The sequence below is a fragment of the Myotis myotis genome, unplaced genomic scaffold, assembly GCF_014108235.1.
Source record: "Myotis myotis isolate mMyoMyo1 unplaced genomic scaffold, mMyoMyo1.p scaffold_m19_p_20, whole genome shotgun sequence".
Taxonomy (NCBI): Eukaryota; Metazoa; Chordata; class Mammalia; order Chiroptera; family Vespertilionidae; genus Myotis; species Myotis myotis.
Genome location: NW_023416325.1, coordinates 21,817,271 through 21,828,644, shown reverse-complemented (window position 1 = coordinate 21,828,644; position 11,374 = coordinate 21,817,271). Strand labels below are relative to the sequence as shown.

The 11,374-nt window shown below is 54.2% G+C and overlaps 1 protein-coding gene across 1 annotated transcript; it reads left to right on the top strand.

Moving 5' to 3' along the window:
* Window positions 1-7,904: 7,904 nt before the first annotated feature.
* On the top strand, window positions 7,905-11,308 carry POP5 (POP5 homolog, ribonuclease P/MRP subunit). The gene is made up of 5 exons (XM_036354467.1): window positions 7,905-8,307; window positions 8,397-8,539; window positions 10,282-10,431; window positions 10,597-10,680; window positions 10,767-11,308. The coding sequence occupies exons 1-5, from the start codon at window positions 8,288-8,290 to the stop codon at window positions 10,874-10,876; spliced, it is 507 nt and encodes a 168-aa protein (XP_036210360.1). The 5' UTR covers window positions 7,905-8,287; the 3' UTR covers window positions 10,877-11,308.
* Window positions 11,309-11,374: the final 66 nt, after the last annotated feature.

Below are 11,374 nucleotides of genomic sequence, written 5' to 3'. Positions count from 1 at the left end.
GCCTGCAGACTGAAGGGTCCGGGTTTGATTCTGGTCAAGGGCACATACCTCGGTTGCAGGCTCAATCCCGGCCCTGGTCGGGGCATGTGTGGGAGGCAACCAATCGATGTGACATCGCTGTTTCTCTCTCTCTGCTTCTCCCCTCCCTTCCATTCTCTCTAAAAAGTCAATGGAAAAATATTCTCAGGTGAGGATTAACAAAAACAAAAAACAATAACGTTGTTTTAAGCCACAAAGTTTGGAGTTATTTATTATGCAACAACACGTAACCCATTCTGCCTCTGCACAAAGCTGCCGTTTCTCTCCAGTACTCTCAGCCGAGTCTTCTTCTGGGCAACAGCCTACTCACGTCACTCTAACCTCCTGAGGTTTAGCCTCCCCGGAACCTTCTAGCCCTGCCCTCATTCTCTCCGCCTTCCAGATAGTACCAAACCCTTGGTGTGGGCATCAGGACCCTGCATGGCCCAGCAGGTGTGTTCTGTGGTTAAGCATTGACCTATGATCCAGGTCAGGACACATGCCGGGATTGTGGGCTCAGTCCCCACTAGGGGGCGTGCAGAGGCAGCTGATCAACGATTCTCATCATTGACGTTTCTCTCTCTCTCCTTCCCCCTTCTTCTCTAAAATCATCAATAAAAAAAAAATGTACATATTTTTAAAGGCCCTGAGTGGCCTGTCCCTGCCTATCTCTGCAGCCCAAGCACTCCTCACCCACACCTCTGGCCCCACCTACTCACAGCTCCTGGAACTCAGCACTTCCTCTCAGCACGAGCTATCCCCCCATCTGCAACACGCTTTCCTGCCACTTCTCTCTCCTGGAAGCCTCAACAGCCATCAGCACCTCCAGGAAGCCTTCCCTGACCTTCCGAGCTGAGTTAGATCCTTCCTCCGGGAACCCTCGTGCCCCCATTTTCCCCTCATCACAGCAGCTGCCCCTAAATTGCTCTGACCACTTTAGAAACCTGTCTCTCCCAACACACTGTGAGCAATTTCAGGGCAGGGATGAAGTCTACTCTGAGTTCGCAGAGCTTAGCACAGCCTGGCACATAGTAGGTACTCAAGGAAACCCAGAGGAATGGAGGTGGGAATTTAGTAGTATGGCCTAGGGACCGCCTCGCATCTGACATGGGACTGTGTGGGGTGCTGGGGCCGTGGAGCCCTCCTCCCTGTGCCCAACACTCCCACCCAACCCCTAGACGGCAGCAAGTGAGCGACTTGTACAACTCCCCAGAAAAATGGGTGTCGTGCGCTGGTGACTTGCATGGGCTGTGCGGCAGGGAAGCCAGGGTTTCAAATCCTGGCTCTGCTACCCCCGGGCTGTGTGACCCTCTGAGCCTCACTCCCCTCATCTGTAAAATAGGCACAATAATGGCTCCCCAGAGGCTGTCATACAGAATACGCGAGATATGCAGATAAACATGCTTAGCACAGTAGCTGGCACAGGGCAGGTCCCCTGCCATGTCTCTGCTTGCCACGCTGTGAGCGACCCTGACCCAGGCCCAGCTCCGTGCCTGGCACATGGCAGGTGTCCAGCCAATGCCTTGGGAATGAATGAGTGAGGAGTCCGATAAGAAAATAATAATAATCATAACAGCACTCAGGTATTAACCCATTCACTCTCATGACTAACTACAGGAGGTGGGTGCTGTTATTGTGCCCATTTTACAGGAGTGAAATTGAGGCCTGGGAGCAGGCAGATCATAAGCAGTGGAGCCTGGATTCGAGCCCAGACAGTCCGAGTCCTGTAACCCGTTACCCACCTCCCTATCCTGCCTCTCAAAGCCCCGAGGCCTGCCCTCCCTGGAAGCGTGGCTTCTAGCGGCTTTGTGATCTCAGGCACATGCGCCTCGCTCTGGGCCTCAGTTTCCTCACCTGCCAAGAGAGGATTGTAGGAGCCAGTGTTGGAAGGCACTTCCAATGGGTCTACGAGCCCAGACCCTGGCTGGCATCTGGCCAGAGCCAGTGACCTGCTGGCCAGTAGCCCCAGCTGGGCCAACACTTTCCATGGGCTGGACTGTCAAGGGTAAGTCCCTGTATACTGATGGCTGCACTATCCGCCCCCCCTCCAACCACACTGGGGGGAGTCTGGCCGCTAGCTATTCCCAGCGCCCCCCCAGAGCCCTGAAGGAAGCTGAGGCGGCCACCCCCAGATGCCTATTCCTGTGCTTGGCCTAGCGCCGTGCTGGGGAAGCAACAGCTATTTTGAGCCCTTCTCCCTCCTAGCATGAGCGGTGGGAAGCGCTGGGAACAGCCCAAAGGGGAGGCCGCCCATCGCAGCCTCCCTCTGGATCTGGGCCACACCAGCCCTGCGGCTCTGCCCGTTTTGTTCCAGCTCTGGCGATGCGATCGGTTCTGATCACACAACCACACTGAGATAACCCAGGAGAACCGCCGCAAAGGGCTTCGCTGGGGGCTGGAGCCGAGGGCAGCCGGGCCTTGCCCTTCGGGGAGAAAATGAGTCGCCAGAGCTGGACCCCCAGCCGGGAGAAGGACCCGCTCTGAGCTTGCAGCGGGGGAAGATAATGTTAGCACAATGCTATAACAATACCTAAAGTTTCGCCCTGGCCAGTGTGGGTCAGTTGCCTGGGTATTGTCCTGTGCACCAAAGGGCTGCCGATTCCATTCTGGGCCAGGGCACATTCCTGGGGGCGTGCGGGAGGCAGTTGGTCAATGTTTTCCTCTCACATCAATGTTTCTCTCTCCCTCTCCCTTCTTCTCTCTAGAAATCAATAAAAATATATATTTTAAAAACACCTGACTTTCATTGAGCACTCAGGGTGAGACGGGCCCTGTTCTAAGCATTTGCCTTGGGGATGAGTCATTTAACCCTCGGAGGGGAGACTGAGGTCCAGAGGGGAGCTGAACCCCGGGTGACACAGCTGGAGAGTGGCTGAGCCAAACCTCGATCCCAGGCAAGCTGGCCCCAAAGTCCATGCTTTCACCGCTTTTCTCTCCTCTGCCCCTTCCCAGCCCAGGAGGCTAATATAAACCAGGGGCATGAACGCTGGCTTGAGAGTCAGCTCCCCTTTGCCGTTCCTAGCCAGCGGCTGCTTAACAACACCTGGGTGAGCTCTGCTTCCTCCCTTAAAATGAAGATGAAAATCGCGCCCACTTCCAGGATAAAGGCCAGGATTCCTAATCACATAATTTGGGGTCTGGGTCTCATATAAAATTAAAGTACACACATGGTAAAACAAAATAACCCAAACAGGACACGGTAAAAAGTGAGTCCCCGCCCTAACTGGTTTGGCTCAGTGGATAGAGCATCGGCCTGCGGACTGAAGGGTCCCAGGTTCGATTCCGGTCAAGGGCATGTACCTTGGTTGTGGGCACATCCCCAGAAGGGGGTGTGCAGGAGGCGGCTGATTGAGGTTTCTCTCTCTTTGACGTTTCTAATTCTCTACCCCTCTTCCTTCCACTCTGTAAAAAAAATCAATAAAGTATATTAAAAAAAAAAAAAAGTGAGTCCCCTCCTACTTCACACCTTGAACTCCTCTCACCAGAGGTAACCATCATCAGCATGCTTGGTATCACCGTTTGGGAATTTTCCACACACAGAGAAGCTGTACAGGAGCCGGTTAAGGACATGGGCTGCCTGTGGCTCTGCAGCTTACTGGCTGTGTGGCGCTGCCTTTTGCTCACAAACAAATGCTGCAAGACACATCCTGTTCACCTGTCATTTGGCACAAGTGCAAGCATCTCTGTGGGATAAATTCCTGGCGGAGAAATTGCTGGGTCAAACAGTAGTGCCCTTGTCATTTCAATTAATTTTTGGGTGAGCAAATCCTCGCAGCAGGTGAGGGGAGGGGAAAGAGGCCCACCTAGCAGTGAGGACGAGCGGGAGCCGACATGTGGTGTTCTGACTCTGAGGTCCAGGGAGGGCCATGTCTGCCCCAGCAACTTGGTGGATGTGGCAGCTCCCCAGGCCCCTGGCCAGGCAGATGGAGGGTTTAATTTTATCCAGATTGTCCCCATAAAGGCTTGACAGGGAATTGGTTGATGGGATAGAGGAGCAGGAGCCCCTAATGAGCAGCGGCTGCTTAACAACATGCCAAAGCAGACACGATGTTCCTTTGCCAACGTCCGCCATGGCAGCCTTGCCCCGGCTCTGATAGGGAACCCCTACGTGCCAATTGGCTTTGCCTTCTTTGAATATCCTTCTAGGCCCCAGCCATCCCAGAAGAGGTAGAGAACAAGGGGTTAAGAGCCCAGGTTTGGAGGCAAGATCAAGGTCTTTTGTCAACTGGAATTGCTGTGTGACTTGGGGCAAGTCCTTTCCCTCTCTGAGCCTCAGAGACTCATGGGACCGGAGGGCTTGGAGGTGCTGAGAGGATTAAATGAAGTCAGACACAGAGAGTGCTTGGTTCCGTGCCTGGCACATGGTCAGAGCCTAAGAAATGGCAGCCCTTTAGATGAAGACCCCACCCCAGAAGGCCCTGGACAAGGTATGTTATACCCTCCCGTTTTACGGAGCATTGCAGCAGTCGCCCCACCACCTCGTGGGATTGTCCCGGATTCCCGGTGCGAGAGATGCACTGTGTGATTTTCGTGTTCAAGTAAGTTTTAAGGCTTTGCCAGGATTAATATTCGGTTTTGTGTCTGATCCAAACGCACAAATGGAGCGTGGGAACCCTCAGATGGGAAGAAGGGGAAGCGCTCAAAGGAAGTTTCCTACGACCTCCTCCTCCCCCGCCTCTCCCCCATCATCCGATGGGGACCTTCCCCCGAGTCCCTGGGGTGGCCACGGGCAGCCCCGGGGCCGCTGGGGCGCGGGCTCGGGGTCGCTGTGGGCCTCTCCGCGCGCGAGCTCTGCCCCTCCCTCCCTCCCTGCAAACTGCGGACAATCGGGAGAGAGTGGGGGGCGCGGAGCACCCGGCCGCGCCCGCCCTGCATTCCGGGGACCCGCCCCGCCCGGGACACACACCGGTCGCCGCCACGCGAACCCCGCGGGCGGGAGGAGGCCGCCGCCCCCCACGCCTCCCGGGCGGGATCCGCGCGGCGGGGACCGGGAGCGCGCGCCGCCGGCGGCCTCCTTGCAGGCGCGTGGGCAGCGCTGGCGGAGCCGGGGCCGCGGGGCTGCCGCCGCGTCCTGGTCCTCGCGGGCGGCGGGAGGCCCGGCCGGGCCCGAGGCGCGGTCCAGGCCCGAGGAGTCTCCCTCCGGGGCTCGCCTGCGGGGCGGGGGAGACGGTTCATTCAAAACCGCGTTTACAGCCCCTCCCCGCGGGCGCTGCACCGCGTCCCCGCGCTGAGCTCTACCCGGCCTCCGGGGGAACCTGGTCGCGTCGCTCAGCCGGGGACTGAGCGCTAGGCGCGGGTCAGCGTCCCCGAGGGGACGTGGCTGGGAAATGGCCAGGAGAGGATTCGAGCCTCGTGGTCGCTCCATTTACACAAAGCGGACCAGCGAGGCCGGCACGGACATCGCCTGAACGTGAGAGCAAGGACCGGGGGTCGGTGGCTTTGGTTCGAATTCCAATCCCGCGTCTTACGGTGTGAGTTTGGTCTGAGCCCCAAGTGCATCCCATAAACTGTTGGATTAATGAGCTGAAGGCCGGACGTGTGAGGGGAGTTGTCCCGCGGGAGGGAGAAGGGGAACTGGAGTCCGTCTTTCTCCCCCACCGCGGGCCTCTGACGCCCCCTGCTGGCGGGGGGCGGGGGGCGCTGGCGAGAGGCCTTTTAGATGCTGAGGCTGCTCTTGGGTGAGGAGGGCGGAGACACCTCAGCAGGGCCACTGCTCTTCTGCCTCTTCACTCCCCACCCCTCCTCCCTCCGCATCCCTCCTTTAAGGTGGTGAAAAGTGAGAGGTGGGAAAATCGAGGACTCATTCCACATCTTGCAAGTAATCAGCTGTGAAACTGGCCTTCCTTTATGGAGCTCCCAGGGCCAGCCAAGCCCTTGACAGTTCTAACAGGAATGGGGGTAAAGAATAAAGACCTAACCACAGGCTGTGCGCTAAACACAGGAGCTGCCAGGACCCGCACTGGCCATTTACAGAGAAACGGCGCCGGGGACCTGGTGTCCACAAAGCAACACTCAGCTTCCCCCAACGGGGACACAGGTCCCACCACCACCCCCGAGTGACAGCCCACCAAATCTCAGCCAACGCTGCCAAGACCTAGTGGGTAATGATGTCACGTAGCAATGCCCAGCTTCCTCTCCCTAGCAACTAGCCTCCTTGGAGTTTCTTCAGCCCAGGAATAGGACTTGCTTTATAGCCAGGTGCAAACATTTCACACTGTAACCAAATGTCTGTGAAGCATTTTCCCGTGCCTCATTTGATCCTCACCGAAGTCCTGGAGTGGGTAGATAGGAGACTCAGTAGAATCCTATTTTCTTTCAGATTTAGAAAGCTTAGAAACTTGACCCGAAAAGAAGTAAGAAATGATGGACCTTGAAAATGACTTCCGGTTTTCTCCCTGTGCAGAATATAGTCAAACACTGCTGCAGTTAAATATTTTACCCTTTGTTCTCCCTGCATGATCTACAATAATAATCTGCTTCGTGCTGATATTTACTGCTGTGTTGCTGACAATTACCTGCAAGAAGTTGGGGTGCCTCACTGGGCCTCTAGTCTTTCATAATAGAAGTCAGAATAGAGGCTGCTTCTGGGAAGGATTTTGACTGGGAAGGGGGCATGGGAACCTTCTTGGGCCCTAGAAATGCTCCCTTAATTTGGGCAGTGGTTTCACAAGTCTATGCATTTGTAAAAACACATTGAGTTGTACACTTATATGCATTGTATGTATGTTATACCTCAATAAGACATTTTTTAAAAAATATATTTTATTGATTTTTTACAGAGAGGAAGGGAGAGAGATAGAGAGTTAGAAACATCGATGGGAGAGAAACATCAATCAGCCGCCTCCTGCACATCTCCCACTGGGGATGTGCCTGCGGCCCAGGTACATGCCCTTGACCGGAATCGAACCTGGGACCCCTCAGTCTGCAGGCCGATGCTCTATCCACTGAGCCAAACCGGTTTCGGCAAGACATTTTTAAGAAGATATTCAAGCAGGAAAAAAGAGTACTAATCAGTATGATCCTCCTCTTAAAAAGAAAATAAAAGAAAAATATAACAACATAGGGCAGCAGTTCTCATCTCAAACTTTTTTCATTGTCTCAGAACCCCTTTACACTCACATTATTGAGGATCCCAAAGAGCTTTTGTTTTTGTGGGCAATATCGATACTTATCATGGATATTAAAATAGAAATATTTAAAACTCAATTGCATTAGCCATCAAAGTGATAACGTCAGCATGTCATGTAACCTCTGGAAAACTTTACTGTCCATTGTGAGAGAGTAAAAAAGACAAATAACATCTTACTGTTATTATGAAAGTAATTTTGAGCTCGGAGCCTTGGAAAACCCTGGGGTCCCTAAATCTCACTTTGAGGACCGCTGACAGGAGGCGGGGGGCGGGGGGGGGGGGTAGGGGAGACACACCACATGATAAATTATTCTCTCTCGGTGATGGATTATAATTTATTTTTATATGCTTCTTCGTGCTTTTCAATTTAAAAAATGGAAAATAGGCCCTGGACGGTTTGGCTCAGTGGATAGAGTGTCAGCCTGGGGACTGAAGGGTCCCAGATTTGATTCCGGTCAGGGATGCAGACTCAATCCCCAGTGTGGGGCGTGCAGGAGGCAGCCAATCCATGATTCTCTCTCATCATTGATGTATCTCTCTCTCCCTCTCCCTTCCTCTCTGAAAACAATAAAAAAAAAATTTTTTTAAGGAAACTATAACGACCACTGATTGGTTTTGCAAACAAAAAACGAGACTCATCTCCGTGAGACTGTTGAAAAGCCCAAACATAGTTGGCGGTAAGGAAAAAGCAAGCCGAGCCCTAACCTGCAAGTAAGGGCCGGATTTCCGGTGTCAGTCCTGGCCTGTAGGTTGAGAGCGCCACCGTCCAGCTTTCAAGAGGGAATATGTACGTGCATGCGCGACTGTGTTGTAATGGAATAGAAAGTAAGCGTCCTGAGGGCCCACGCGCAGCAGCTGCATGCTCCGCAGGACTGCACACCCCGGCGCGGACCATAACTCCCCATCACAGCCACCAGCCGCCCAAACGCCGAGCCCAGCGCCCAAATCAGGCTGAAACTGCAAACGCGAACGGAGGCGGGGCTTGAAGGAGACTGACACTGGGCTCGGCCTCTCAGCATTACAGCTCCGCCTTTCTAGCCTACTTCCCTCTCTGAGTGGTTGAAGACTGCGGAGGTGATTTCCCATTGGCCACCAGCAGACACCAGCTTTGCGCGTCAGGACGCCGGAGCGGAAGTCGCCATGGTGCGGTTCAAACACAGGTAAGCAGCGCGTGGCTCGCCCCTCGTGCCTTTCCCTGCGCGGTGCCCGCAGCCCTGGCCTCTGCTCACCTCCCTCTCGTCCGCCCCAGGTACCTGCTCTGCGAAGTGGTGTCTGACGACCCCCGCTGCCGCCTGAGCCTGGATGACCGAGTGCTGGGCGGCCTTGTACGGGACACGGTCGCCCGCCTGCACGGGACTTTCGGCGCGGCCGCCTGCTCCATCGGCTTCGCGGGTACGAAGATGCTGGGGAACCCAGAGGGCTTGGGGGCCGGAGGAGGGAGAAGGCGCACAAGCGGCCCACGGAGCTGCCAAGTCTGGTGCACCATCCACGAAGTGTTTTTTGTTTTAATATATTTGTTATTCAGAGAGGGAGAGGGAGAAACATCGGTGATGAGAACCGGCTGCGTCCTGCACGCCCCCTACTGGGGACTGACGGGACCTCCCGGTTCGTAGGTCCAGGCTCAACCACTGAGCCAGGCGGCTGGGCCACGAAGTGGTCCTTTTCAGGCGTCTGGGACTCGGAGTCCCAGGTGTGGACAGTCCAAAGTTAGACGGAGAGCTAAGACAGAAGGCAGTGGAACTTTGGGCAAGAATCCCCTGTACCTATTTGACATGTGTATATTGGTGATTGCTACTGAATTTAATAGGATGACTAGAATTAAATGAGGGGAGGTGTGTATAGTTCCTATGAAGTTAGGTGGCTGGTTACATTAATATCACATGGGAAAAAGTCAGAATTAACCCTGAAAAACCCTTACACACAACACACAATTGTGTGTATGAAAATGAGGAAGAAGTGGTGCCTCCCAGGAGCCACACAAATCTATATTCGTTCCCTTTTACTATATGCTTAAAAATGGGATCCTGGGAAATTATATGCACACTAGGGGCCCAGTGCACGAGTTTGTGCACCTTGAAAGGAACTGTGGGCCGCGAGGCTGTGGTGGGCACAGGGGCGGGTCTCGGCCCATCCTCCGCTGCCCCCCCCCCCCCCCCCAGCAGCTGCGCTCCCACCACTGCTGCTGCTCCTACGCACTGACAGCTCCAGCCCCACTCGCACCCGCTGACTGCGTGGAGCAGTTGGGCCAGCACCAGCAGCAGATGCAAGGGGGTGCAAGCAGTGGCTGCTGCTCCAATCACCCCTCAGGAGCAGGGGGAGGTGGAAAAGCCCTCAGAGGTGATTGGGGCCCGCAGCCGCGCACGCACCCACTGATGGCGCCATGCAATTGGGACTGGCACCAGGCTCCAGCAGCGGGTACGAGCGGCAGCTCCGGTACCAGCTGCGGGTGTAAACGAGGCCAGCACCAGCAGTGGGTGCGAGCAGCGGCTGCCAGTGCTGGCAGCAGGTGCAAACACCAGGCAGGACCACAGTGCACGGGAGCGAAGAATTTTCAGTATCACCAGAGGCTCGCCCCAATGACAGCAACCAGCACCCCACCTTGGTCTGGCACCCCCACTCACCTCCTCCACCATCCCACCACGGCCGACACCCACCATGTTCCGCGTGCACCCCCTGGTGGTCAGCGCACATCCCATGCATAGTGACGGGTTATTTGGTTGTTCTGCCGTTGGATCTATTTGCATATTAGAGTTTTATATATGTATAGATAGAAGATAGGCACAATGGTACATCAGTGAAACTCAGCTGGCTACAGAGCCTAGCTGCAGAGCCTTTCTTCAGCCAAGGGTTTGAATCTCCACCTTCCCACCCCGAACTTATTAGCCAGTCAGTGAATTAGAAGAACATTCAGATTTCTAAATTCATCAGTTCTGAGTGGTGTGCAAGGCACTGGCTATTGTCTCTCCCCCTTCCATAAATGACAATCTTTTCCTTCAGGAATCTGTTCTTATTCAGTGATGTGTCCCAAGAGCCACTACTTTGAACAGTTGTTGGCACTTAGTAGACTTAGTTACCCTAAGACCTTTGACCTGCTGCTTAGAATCCAGTTTCCCAAAATTTTTTCGCTGCTGTAGTGCGATACCTCAATGCCTATACTGGAATAGTGCTACTTCGATGCCGAAAGGAATTCTATCAGCTTGTGTGGTCAGCTCTTCCCTTCATCACACACTTGGAGAGCAAAGGACACCGCTACCCGTGTTTTCTCAACACCTTGCACGTGGGAGGTAGGCTGCATGGGGTGTGGCTGATTTTCGGTGGGTGTCAGGCTCAGAGTTCAGTCATGTCTGGTGGGTGGGTCTTCCTATCCTGCCAAGAGCAAGATGCTTTCCCCTAGCTCTGCAAGTCTCTGAGGCAGACACCTGTCGCCACAAAGCTCTCTCATGTGCCAGGTACAATTAGAACATGTCAGAAGTTCCTGATTCAGTACAACAGGAGACAGCTGTTGATCTTGTTGCAGAACTGCACTGATGAAGGTAAGCAACACTAACACACTGCGTACTGAGCAGACTGGCCCCCGGCTGTCAAGAACTTTTCACCCATGCTGCCTGCCTTTCTTCAGGAGAGCGGGAAGCTATCCAGAAGTCCGTCACAAGAAGCTGTTTGCTGGAGGAGGAACCGGGTGAGGAGGAGCTTTCAGATGGTGAGGAGGCTGCTGAAGCAATGGAATGAACCTCTGCGGGCTGCACTGTGCCCAACCCTTGGGGCCCACTTATTGGAACAGGGCATTCTGGGAGGCAGCTGGATCTACATTTCTAGGATCTGCTTTCTCCATCCTAGAATGGATGTCACTCAGAGTCCCGGACACATCTGGTAGATTTGTGACTTCTGCCTCAACCTGCCCTTTCATCTCAGGCTGGAACGCCCCCATCCCCCCAGAGTTCCTGACCCTGGATTTCTGAGCGGCTTTCGGTTAAGAATGACAGGCTAAGCCCAGCTCACACTCATAGTAGTTGATACTTTTACCTATTTATAATAAGTATGTCCAGCTGACCTGACTTGAACTTTAAAAAAAAAAAAAAAGCTGCCCTGTCCAGGCAGCTCAGTTGGTTAGAGCATCGTCCCGATACGCCAAGGTGGCAGGCTCGATCTCCAGTCAAGGAACATACAGAAATCAACCAATGAATGCATAGATAAGGGGAACAAAAATCGATGTTTCTCTATTTTTCC

Bases quoted from the DNA above. Each gene is read 5' to 3' on its own strand.
- POP5 (XM_036354467.1), top strand. From the start codon at position 8,288: ATGGTGCGGTTCAAACACAG. The intron at 8,308-8,396 runs GTAAGCAGCGCG...CGTCCGCCCCAG, and splicing joins ATGGTGCGGTTCAAACACAG to GTACCTGCTCTGCGAAGTGG. The intron at 8,540-10,281 runs GTACGAAGATGC...TCGCTGCTGTAG, and splicing joins CTGCTCCATCGGCTTCGCGG to TGCGATACCTCAATGCCTAT.